Source organism: Hyaena hyaena, unplaced genomic scaffold (assembly GCF_003009895.1).
Source record: "Hyaena hyaena isolate Hyena2069 unplaced genomic scaffold, ASM300989v1 scaffold_65, whole genome shotgun sequence".
NCBI classification, from domain to species: domain Eukaryota; kingdom Metazoa; phylum Chordata; class Mammalia; order Carnivora; family Hyaenidae; genus Hyaena; species Hyaena hyaena.
Genome location: NW_024080697.1, coordinates 2,135,026 through 2,147,471, shown reverse-complemented (window position 1 = coordinate 2,147,471; position 12,446 = coordinate 2,135,026). Strand labels below are relative to the sequence as shown.

Sequence of the window (12,446 nt, the reverse complement as noted above, 5' to 3'; positions counted from 1 at the left end):
AAACTTGACTAATAGTAAGGTATTTCCCAAACGAATCTATAGATTCAACACAATACCATCCTGATCCCATCTGCCTGTTTTTGCAAAAATGGACAAGCTGATCCTAAAGCTCATATGAAAATGCAAAGGCTGCAGAACAGTCCAAACAAAATGGAAGAAAGGAACAAAGTTGGAAGAATCACTCTTGGTGATTTCCTAACTGACTGTAATGCTACCATAACAAAGCAAACCGGTACTGGTATAAGGACAGACATAGAGATCAGTGTAACAGAACTGAGACTCCAGAAAGAAACCTTTACATTTGTGATTAAATGATTTTTGACAAGAATGTCAAGACAATTCAACAGGGAAGTAACACTGTTTCAACAAACGGTGCTGGGACAACTGAATATACCTAGGCAAAAGAATAAAGTTAGGCCCTTATGCCACATCATACACAAAAATTAAATTCAAAATGGATAAAAGACCTAAATGAAAGAGGTTAAACTATAAAATTCTTAGGAAAAACATATATATAAATCTTTGTGACCTTGGGTTAGGCAATAGTTTTTCAGGTATGATACCAAAACCTAAGCACAAAAGAAAAAGGATATATTAAGCTTCATCAAAACTTAAAACTTTTGTGCTTCAAAAACATGAAAGGATGACCGACAGAATGAGAGACAGTATTTCAAAACTATGTATCTGACAAAGGAAGGAATTGTATCCAGAATACATAAAGAACATAACTCAACAATAAAAAGCAAATACCCCAATTTAAAAATGGACAAAGGATTTGAATAGATATTTATCCAAAGAAGGTATACTGATGGCCCATAAGCACATGAAAAGATGTGCATCATCACATCATTAGTCATTAGGGAAATGCAAAATGATAACCACAAATATGAGACACTACTTACTTCAAACCCACTAGAATAGGTGAAGTCAGACAGACAGACAACAGTGACAGCAAGGAGGTGGAAAAACTGGAAGCTTCCCGCACTGCTGGCAGCAAGACAGTGCAGTCACTTTGAAAATAGGTCGGTAGTTACTCAATAAATGGAAGCATAAAGTTACCGTATGATCCAGTGATCCCACTATGTATACACCCAAGAGAAATGAAAATATAGGTCCAAACAAAAAATCGTACACAAACGTTCACAGCAGCAGTATTCACAGTAGCACATAAGGGAAAACAACCCGGATGTCCATCAACGGATAAACGAATGAACAAAGTAAGGTATATCTGCCCAATGGAACACTCTTCAGCCTACATTCCTACAAAGGAATGAAATACTGACACATGCTACAACATGAATGAACCCTGAAAACATTGTAAGTGAAATAAGCCATTTACAGAACACTACTCACTGTGCGATCCCACTTACATAAAATGCCCAGAGTAGTCAAATCCAGAGTAGTCAAATCCAGAGACAGAAAGTAGTTCAGTGGCTGCCAGGGCTAGGGGGGTGGGGGAAGCGGACAGAGACTGCAAATAGGTATGGGATTTCTTTGAGGAAAATGAAAATGTTCAGTGGTGTTGGTTGCACAACTATGTAAATATACTAAAACCCACTGAACTGCACACTTTCAAGTGGTGAATTTTATAGTATATGAATTATATCTCAATAAAGCTGTTATTAAAAATGGGGGGAACCTGACTGATAATATGAGTTTACCTACTTCATTTAGAGTTAGAGACCTTCTTTTAAGAATTCTTTGGTTATTTTATTCGGGTCATACTTGACTTTAAATACACTAAAAAATAACTATTTGAATCGCAAAGAATGCATATGGCACACTCATAGGTCTATGAGGATCTGTGAGGGAAAATCTCCTGACTAGCCTATAAGCCGCTACTATATAGAACAGTCTTCTTCATCTCTGTACCGGCAGCACCTCAAAGAAGCCCTGTTTCAGTCTGTATCAGCGAATGCACGCTACTGGACCAAATGCAAGACTTCCTCGGTCTCCTCAGAACAATGCGTGTGTCCCTTTGCCTTTCAGGAGAAAAGGCAAAAGGAAGAGAATGCATTCTTTGGGGGTGGAGGAGCTGAGAGAGGAGCTAACATTGCAGGCTGCCTTTCATTTTCTCACTCACCTGCCTTTGCTGAAGAGGGACGAGACAGTTTCTGGCTATAGATGTGTGCGGCACTTTGGAAAGAGGAAAAGGGGCCAATGGTGTAAGTGCCTGATCGACAGCGTGGCAGGCCCGCCGGGCTTGGAGCGTTCTGGGTCCCAGGATGTATGAAGGGAGAAGTACTGTCAGGGACTGTGCTCAGGACAACTGTTGGCTGGTGAGACAGGCTGGGGTTAGCTGGAGGAATCTGAGATAAAGAAGAGTGATGGCCAGGCCCTGGTGAGAGGTCAGAGGTTGTAATAATAGATGACAAGTGGGTATTGGGAATTTTCTGCAGAAGAGTGGCAGCAGGACCAGAGAAAGAAGCAGAGGAAGAATTGGTATAGACTAATTTAGCCTCTTTTCCTGCTGAAGTGGTAAATCCTATTAAAACAAAAACAAACAAAATAAAACAAAACAAAACAGATCATTTTAGGAAAAGCTGACATATAATCTCTATAAAACATGAAGTAAACATTTTTAAACATCAAAATAATCTTAGCATGAAATAGAAGTCATGAAAGATAGAGCCTTTAATGAGTATTCATCATGAACTTAATGAAGTTTGCCTACTGAGACAACCTGGCAAGAGAAACCGTTTTTTAGTCCTTTCTAAGAGCTGGAGTGGAGACCGCCTCCACCAAGCAGAGCAGGCATTTTACAAATGTTAGGGCATTAGGACAAAGTTTCTGGTAATGAGAGCTAATTCCCCTGCTTTTCACCCTTCGGGGGTGGGGGGGAAGTGCTCAGAATTTCTAAATATTAAGAAAATGCAAAATTCCTCAGAAGGAAAATAGGTTATCAATAAATACGAGGAAACTCTAATGGAAGAGAAAGAACAAACAAAAGAACTTCTTTGGGGTAACGCCCCATGCTATAGCCTCATTTACTATCTCCTCTTTGATAGAGATTGATCAGAGAGTGGCAAATCTATGTAGGTGTGAAGTCACTCACGAGATAATTTATCAGAGTGAATTTCTGTCGTCTGCTGTTGTTTGGGTTGCTTTATTTTCACTTCTTCCATTGTCTCATGGTGATCTGAAACAAAAAAGAAATACTGATCAAATGCCCTACATATAATTTTGTTTCTCAAATATAACACAACTAAATAAACAATCCCAGGGAAAACCGCACATGTCACCACACTTTCCCAAAGCTGGCCACATCCACAGCCCTGCTGAGGGGGCAACCAACCAGAAGATTCCCAACGACCCCCAACCCCAGCTCCAGCTAAGCAAACCAGGGAAGGATACTTAAACCCAGGGCAGCCATGGGGAACATGGGCAGCTGGGACATGAGGTTGGGGGGGCCGGAGGGAAAGTAAGGGCAGTCAGATGCCTCTGTCAGGAATTCAAACTAGGGAAACTAAGAAACCAAGCTAGCTGGTGGTACCCCCCAGAGCAAAGAAGTCACCATACACACAGAGCAGGGCAACTACCAAGAGACAGAAAGAACAGCCGCCATTTCTGTGGGCATGGTACCTGGACACTGCTACAGCTCTGTATCTTAAAGTAAACTCCTTGCTTTTACTTGAGCAAGCTGAGTGAGTTCACTTGAGATAGGGTGGTCAGTATATTCAATAACAGAATCACTCTAATAAAATAAATTTCCACTCAAATAAACCTTTTTTTTCCCCCACCACAGACTTGTGAAACAAGACAGCCAGGGCTAACCATATACTTAGGGAAATATTCCAAAACCTTTCTCAAGGGCTAGTTTATATAAAAGCTTAAGAAAGGCCATTTTACAGATCATCTTTCAGAATGAATGATTAAGGACATATGAATTATTTGCTGCCTATCGCCACCAGCCGCGGTAATACCGTCACAAGTGTGTTTGCTCATGTTTGCAATCAGTCCGGATACTATCAGATGTCATAGTGTCATAGTGTTGTTTCCCTGATTCAGGCCTTCCTACTGCCTCTCTCATTATTCTTGTCAGGGATGGGTCTTCTTATGTAGAGATGGTCCTTACCACATGAACCCCAGAATTTCCAGGGGCCCACATGTATGGACAGATGCTGCAAAAACATGCCATCAGGGCTTCCCCACTACTGTTGGGGGAGAAGGTACTACTGAATGCCAATGTAGGCCCTCAGCTCTCCAGGCTAACACACTTTTCTCTACCCCAACGCATTACAAGGACTCCTCAGCCTCTTCAGGCTCCCTTTCTCAACACTTACAGGAGCAGCTTTTCAAAGCTTCCACCAACCTTCTTCCTACATTTACTCACCCAACTCCATCTACTAGACAATAAACCTTATGAAGTCAAGGTACCACAGCAGTCCAATCACTATACCTAGCAACTATCACAATGTCTGACACAGAACAAGTGGTCTGGAAAAATGTGTAGAAGGAATGAAGAACAAATGAATAAACAAGCTTTAGAACTTAGAGAAGCTATGAATGCTTAAAGAATTGGGCTGATGTAGGCACTTATAGAAATATCAGTCAATTATACAGTGAGCTCGATATAAATGGGCTTTTGTAGACAAGGCTCTGAACCAAAATAGTTTTTAAAACATTAACATTGTTTCTTTGGGAACACTCACTCTACATTAAAGTGACCAATTATCCTGGCTATTTCCACCTTAGACTATGGGAGTCTTAACAGCAGGGAATGAGTCTCCATTTTTTTTTTTAATGTTTATTTATTTTTGAGACAGAGCATGAGTGGGGGAGGGGCAGAGAGAGGAGGAGACACAGAATCTGAAACAGGCCTCAGGCTCTGAGCTATCAGCGCAGAGCCCAATGTGGGGCTCGAATCCACCAACTGTGAGATCATGACCTGAGCCAAAGTCGGACACTTAACTGACTGACCCACTCAGGTGCCCGAGTCTCCATCTTTTAACCTAGTGCTTCGTCTACTAACAGGAATTGGTGTAGATTTCCTTTGTCTTATACTTCCATCTAGATACTTTAAGGTACCGAGCTTTATTTATAACAGAACATCACTGCTATTTTTTTTTTTTAATCATATGATATGAGCTAGATAGTTCGGTCCACATTAATTCCAAAATCCCCAATCATGGAGCCCTAGCAGTGAGCGCTTTTAGAAATGGATGGGAACATTCTGGGTTATCTCAGTGGCTGAAGAAAACTAATAGCATTTAGGATGTGGGATTAAGGATATTAGACATCCTACCAGGTACAGAACAGTCGCACACAACAAAAAATTCTTCTACCTCAAATGCCATTGCTGATGAGCTAGAGGAAGCAAGAAGTTTCACAAGAGTGGGAAACAAACAACCATTAGGAAAGACAGAAGAGCACAGATTAAGAGCACAAGCTTTAAGCTGGGCAGACAAAAGTTCAAATTCTTGTCCCACTGCACCGTGAAAGGTACCTTTAAGCAAGTTACTCAGTCTCTTTCAGCTTCTGTTTTCTCATTTGTCAGAAGGTGAAAAGTAACACCCACTTCACATGGTTTTTGAAAGTAACAAAATCAAATCACATCCAACAGATTATAGTTATATGAGCACTCACTAAGTGTTAGCAATTATTATTAGCTTGCCCTGAAAAGCTTTCTGCTGTTAATTTTCATTAAAAAAAAAAAAAAATCAGACCATGTCCCTCTTCTGCTTTGAGGACAAAAATGTAATGCCTCCTCACGGCCCACCCCCACACTGCAAAATTTCACCACTTCGGAGTCTGTTAGTGCTTAGGCAGCACATTATTCTTGGCTCTCCTTTGCAGATCTCATTTTTTCACCCGTTCTTCTTATTTTTCATTAATTAGCCATCATACTTACCACCCTTTGCCCTGCTATCAGAATAACTGTTGCTGTTTTTAGAACTTTTTGAGTGAGTCCCCAGGAAGACACTTGCAGACTTGTTTTTTTGGGTATAAAAAGTCAACACCTCCTCCAGTTCAGCTTCACTGAAATGATGAGAGAGAGTATGGTCAGAACAGGAAGCTGTTCTGGAAAATCTTTCCACCAGATTTTATTATGGAAATGGAGTCAGCTGGAGAAGGGGAAAATAAAAAGTATGAGCTGAAAACTCCCTATTAATAGATGGTTAAATAGGAACACAAAGCAATCTAAAAAATTTAAAGCATGATAAGGCTTTATTCATCCCATGGTGAATTTTCCAGATGCACTGTCCAATATGGTAGCCACTAGGCATATAGGACTATTTAAATTTAAATGAATTAAAATTAAGTACATTTAAAAATTCTTCTCAGACCAGCCACATTTCACATAGTCAGTAGCTACAACGCAGAAGGTTCTGTTGGCAGCCATGTTCTCTGTCAGAGGTCAACAAACTGCACACTAATAACAATAAGGGGTCAAACCCGACTAGCAACCTGTTTTTTTTGGTTCCTTGCTAAAACTGGTTTTTATATTTTTAAAGAAGACAATGCTATAATGACCACATATATCCCACAAAGTCTGAAACATTATTATCTGGCCTTTCACAGTCTGCCCACCCCATGGCCAGATAACTGAAGTGTATTCACTAACGGGGTCACTTGTCATTTTAATTATCTATGTCAGAAATAAGACCTACCAGCATAACCACAGAAGAGTTTCCTAGCTATCTAGTCCATGACGGAAACGGAAATAGATGGTTCTAGGTCACTTCAAATGTTGAAATGATCTGCCCTTTATGATCATCCGCAAAATGGAAAGTATAAGGAATCTGATGAGGGCCCACAAGATTCTCCCAGGAAACATACTACGTGCGGATTTTTAACACTCGTGGCAGTTTCTCAATGGCCCTTTGTATTTTTTTTCCTGGAGCCTGGATGTATTCGAGATAAGTGGTCTTTAAACAGGCAAAATATTCCAGCATTATCACAAAGAACCTATATCCCATCTTCAGAATACATTGTAATGACAACCTAGGAAAATGTTTCTACAAATCTCAGAGTAAACTCCATGGTCTCCAAAGTGGTGAGAGTCAAGTGCCATGAGGTAAGTACCTCAGTAACTGTGAAAGATCTACAGTTGAGGTTACAAATGGGGTGAATGCCTCTGCATGTCCATGTGCTTTTTTTGGCCCTTCACAGAAAGGGAAAGGGAAAGGTTAAGGCTGACCAAAATACAAACTGCCTGATACCTCCTCTCTTACCCTTTGTCCACTTCATAATTCATGTTCTCTTGCCTGACTCCTGCAGGTATCTAGATTTACCAACCTTGACAAAGGTATCCATGTACCTCCCCAAACATAATAAAACATAATAAAAAACTGAGGCTAGAGCGTATTTCCAACAATCAACATTAAATGCACAATAGTAATAAATATGTTCCAGCATATTTTATCTCTAATTCTGGATCACTAGTTTTAGTAGATACTTTCTAGCAGTTAGGCCTGATAGAATACATATCACTTTTCAAAAGGTGGCTTTTCTTTTCCTTTTTTATATAGTAGGGATCTTGAAGATCCCCAGGAGGAACTAAACATTAATCTTCTAACTTTAAATGTAGAGACATTTTCTGAGCATAATCTAGTTTTTGTTCCTTCCTATTTTTATCATGTTGATGTAAGAAACTGTTTCTTGCTTTGTTTCTATACCTCCATTATCAATCATGTAACTCAAGACTCAAGAATGTCAACAGAATAACATTACACAGTTATGAACTCCTACAAAATGATGTATTTGTTTGCTGTGTGTTTAAGCACAAGATAGTGAGGCTATACAAAGTCTGTACAAGGTATTAAACACAGATCAGATGATGTTGGTGACTGATAAACCACCACCTGATTTAGCTTCATAAACCAACAAAGAATTGACTTTCTCCTGCTTGTCACTCCACAGTGACTTTGATGGTTGAAGACTAACAGGGTTATAGAGATGTTTTATCCTTTATTTGAGTGGTTTGTATGACTCTCTGTTTTAGAAAAAGGTCCTCCAGTATGAATCTCACAAAATTTTAAGTGAAATGCTTTTTTGTGTCCATTTCCTTTGGAAACACATTGTAAATGGACAAAATGGCCTGACTGATTTGTATCAAGACAGAGCTGAATGCTGAGATTTCCATCCTTAAAGCCTACCTCTACGCATAAAGGACTTGTTCCATTTTATATAAATTAGGTGTATCCCTCATGGTACTGAGAAACTGTCACTTCCTCAACCCACTCAACTTAGGCAAAATTTGGTCATCACGACTGCATCAGTAGGTCAGGCATAAACTAAGATTCAGTAAACACTGGAAGCCTCTAACTTCAGCTTTCCAAAGGGCTCTTTTAGTACTTCAAGTGGTGTGTGCTTTGAAGGCTGTCTAGAAATACAGCGCAGGTACCCAGCATCAGCGTTCCGATATCTGAAACCATGAGGACAACAACATAATCGGCTGAGAAATGGAGAGGCCAAACCTATGAAACTCACTCTCTCATCCACAGAGGGATTTTACTCCCGTTCCCATGTTGGAAACAAGGAAATACTGAGAATTGAATGGGGCAGTATGGAAGACAGAATAAGATAGTTTTTATTAATAAAGAGTATCTTCTACCTTGCTTGTCTGATGAACTCCTGAAAGTTTTCTGTATTCACCCCATCTTCCTCCTCTTCTTCAAGTTTCTTCTTTGATTTCTTTTCAGCCATCTGTTCTGTTTCCTACCCAGTACCCAACCCGCAAAGGAAAACAGTAAGATAAAACTGACTCCTGATAGATGCATACTTCATCATTTGGTTTCATTACCATCGGGCTATTTTGTCTTTATAGTAGACACAATTCCTCCAGGTACTTTTGCCACCTATAAACTTGATATATTATTCTCTGCCACTATTTCATAAAACATTTGGCATTTCCAAATAAAAGGTGCAGAATAAATGTAAACTCTTATCATCTTTTTACTTTCTGCCCACAAAGCCCATTGAGAGAAGAACTTTTCATAACAGCTTAGTAACATCTGTGCTCACAGTTGCAACTTCACCAGTATGAACACAGAGATACTGCATTTTATTAAAATTAGGGAAAGGAAAGCTCGGTCTTGGAATGTAGTCCTATACCAGCATCCAAAGAGTAACTTCTTCACTTATATAAGACATACCAAAATCCTCAACAGACCTGGAGTAAATTGCAGCTATGGATTTTTTAATATTAATATTCTACTAATCATTCCACACATCTTTACTAACATCACTTAAATTTCCAGGTCTCCATTTTCTCTTCTGCAAAATGACCATACTTTTTCTCCCAAATACTGTATTTCCAAAGCATTCTAAGACCCTTGGATATCAGATGCTTTGCAAAATATTCTAACTAAATAGCATATTTCCTGGTCTTGGTTGTAAAATGATGTCACTGTCTAAAACGTTCTCAAAAACAAAGTATAACTCTCTCCGGAAAAGAGATTATGTCATTCTATTAAATCCACTGTTCATTTGCTCTCAAATAGTCAATTTACCACTGTCTACAGGCATCATAATGACAATGCAAATTAATCTAGCCCAAGATTCATCTCAGATACAGCAACACTCAAAGGGAATTTGCCTTTAAAAAAAAAAAGTTTATTTATTTATTTTTTAAGAGAGAGTGAGAGAGCGAGCGTACAAACAGGGGAGGGCAGAAGGGGAGACAGAGGATCTCAGGCAGGCTCCACACTGTCAGCACAGAGCCTGATGCAGGGCTTGAACCCATGAGCCATGAGACCATGATGTGAGCCAAAACCAGGAGTCGGGCACTTAACCAACTAAGTCACCCAGGCACCCTGGGAATTTGCCTTTTGATAAGCATTAACTATAGCGACTGGGCTTTCAGAAGTAATGAACAGCTTTTCAGACCAGGTGGGTTAAGGAGTGAGGTCTAGCTCCCTGTAACAGTTACACACAAGGGATGACAATGATAGAAAAGAAAAGAACCTCCCCACCCAGCTGGACAGTGGCTTCTAGCCTGTTGCTAACAGTGTGTGGCAATCTAACACACATGAGTAAGAGATAAACCACCTACCTTGTTGTACACAATAATAAAATCACCCAGTTGGTGGGCCAAGATTCTTCTGCGTTCCAGAAGCGCCAATCGTCGACTGGGTAATACCATCCTCATTGAGTGCTGGAGGTTACTTGATGCTCGTTTAAGGAAGCGAACCACTAGCTCCTATTAAGAGTCATTAGAGAAAGTAAGTAGGGATTGTGGGAAGCAACAGAGGCCAAGGTACGAAGGATTTACCCAACAAAGATACGAGAAGAGGTGTACTACACGTTTCAACACGTAAGACCCAGAGCAAGAACATGAGGTACAGTAAGGATACGGAAAGACAAAACATAAGAAACTTACTCTCTTCCCTCAATAAGCCGGCAATCAGAAAGGCAAAATAAATATGTACGCAAATAACTATCTATTAAAGAAGTAACTGCAAAAGTATCACAACCCACGTGCAAATAGCACTATGTAATTCGAAGTGCAGATACCACTTCTAACAGGGCAATCAGAGAAAGCTACTTAGGGAAAGGAGCTTTCACGGATAGTGGAAATTAAAACCATGGCAGTAGATGAAATCGACAGAGGTGAGAAGCAAGAGAAAGAACAGAAATATTCATAGGAAAGAAGAGGAAGAATCAGAGAAACGAAAGCAAAAAAAAAACCCATGGTAGAAACACCAGAAATTTACAAGAAAACAAAAACAAAAAACAAAAACAAACGAACAGATGAAAACAAGGAGAAAATAGTGCCATGGAAGCAAGGGGGTTAAAGGCCTCAAGTCAAAAGTTTCCAAGAGGCTGGATCTGAAAAGGACCAAGACCAAGGACAAGGGCCTAGATCCGGGCGTTGTGAGATAATTTCAAGACAATGCTTCCAGTGGAGGAAATGGAACAGAAGGAAGAGGCTAAGAAGTTCACAGGTAATGAAGAATAGAAACCACTAATTTAAAAAGTTTAGTGATGAAGAAAAAGAAAGAACAGCTACTCTATGCTTGAGAGGTGACAGCTTCTTTTTTCCTTCTCCAAGATGAACGGGGCTGGCAGGGGGGTAGTGCAGAGCGGAAAGTCATTAAAGGGGACAAAGGGCACATCTCACTTGGCATGGGGCAAGGGATTTTGAAATCTGAACAGATACCAATCAGATCATTCACAATATCACAAATGCTTCAAAGAGATATTTTGTGAGACCAGGGGCCTTAAATATAATTGTTCCTTGCCTCTCCACCCCCTGCAACATGACAAAATTGCCTTAAGATGATAGGTTGAGGGACCTTCTATTGATGCACCTACTGTGAGTTGTGATAAAGCATCTCCAACCCTCACCTGGAGCAGAGAGAGCAATTCTACCCCTACCTTCCTCACCAACAAGACCACAATCACCAAGGAATGGGTTAGGGTGCTCTCAAGATACATTTTCAAATGGGAATGCAGAGAACTGGTATTAGGTTTTGCAGTGATGATCCTAAGCATTCTCGTAACAAATCCCATTGAGATCCTGTGTGAATTCCAAGCCAGCACTTAACAGCGGTTACTCTCTTCCGCGCTATTTTTTCATTCCTTCAATTTGATTTTGGTTCATTGTCCTTTGGTGCTCATTTCCTCCAGCATAAAGGAACAGTCTCATAACCAGAGGGTTGGATTTTATGGTTCTACTCTGCTGTCTTTACTATAGGGTGGTTTAAGCTGTTATATTAAAATATTGTTTTTTCACAGTGGAGCAGACAAACTGACTCTCAAAAAGGCAGGTTCAATTTTCCACTTGGAAAGAGCAGAGCTAACATTTTCCACTGATGGTTGAAGGATTATTCACAATACACAAGGTTTTATCTCTGGGTTGTATTGGCTACTTTACTTTCGCCAGTTGTTTTCTGGGATATCAATCATGTTTTTATAATAAGTCTGGCATATTGCATGCCTCTTACATGCGGAGAACTGAACACTATGGTAGGGCCACCACTGAGATGGACAAAGTTTGCAGACTTCTCAGCCTTAAAAGTCACTCTCTTTTCATTGACACATCCCTGTGGTTATACGGCAAAGAAGGGCTATGGCTTCTTCCATAAGTGTTGACCTTACCAAAGAGCGTAATGTTCCTGATCGTTCCAATTCAAAAAGAAAAACCAAACCTTGCTACAATATTAAATTCTAGGCATGTTCAAATGACTGATACACAGCAAAAATTATGACGCAGTTTGTTTTCAGTCATCTAGGAACTTTATAAAATTTTAACTAGAAGAGAAATAATGTTAACATGGAGGATGGTACACTCTCGAGGACCTAGGACAAAGCATTGACTTTCAGAGTTAACACGACCCCTCAGGACGTAAAATAAATGTCTTGAGATACGTGGAAACAATGGAAAAACAAGTAAGGAACAACTGTAACATCTGGGCTCAAGTTCCAGTCCCACCATACACAAGCTGTGGGACCACAGGCAAATTACCTCCCTGCTCTAGGCCTTTGTTTCTGCATCTACA

General features: G+C 40.0%; 1 protein-coding gene across 8 annotated transcripts in view; it reads right to left on the bottom strand.

Annotated features, from left to right (window-relative positions):
- The window catches only part of TTLL5 (tubulin tyrosine ligase like 5), a 286,366-nt gene that overhangs the window by 169,944 nt on the left and 103,976 nt on the right, over window positions 1-12,446 (bottom strand). For 6 of the 8 annotated variants that reach the window (XM_039232207.1, XM_039232212.1, XM_039232208.1 and 3 more), the window contains 5 exons: window positions 9,998-10,144; window positions 8,558-8,661; window positions 5,852-5,979; window positions 3,056-3,139; window positions 2,084-2,485 (listed from right to left, as the gene is read on the bottom strand). In XM_039232207.1, coding sequence (XP_039088138.1) covers window positions 2,084-2,485; window positions 3,056-3,139; window positions 5,852-5,979; window positions 8,558-8,661; window positions 9,998-10,144 — 865 coding nt within the window. The remainder of the gene's footprint in view (window positions 1-2,083; window positions 2,486-3,055; window positions 3,140-5,851; window positions 5,980-8,557; window positions 8,662-9,997; window positions 10,145-12,446) is intronic. The other 2 variants (XM_039232213.1, XM_039232214.1) reach the window with 1 other exon arrangement.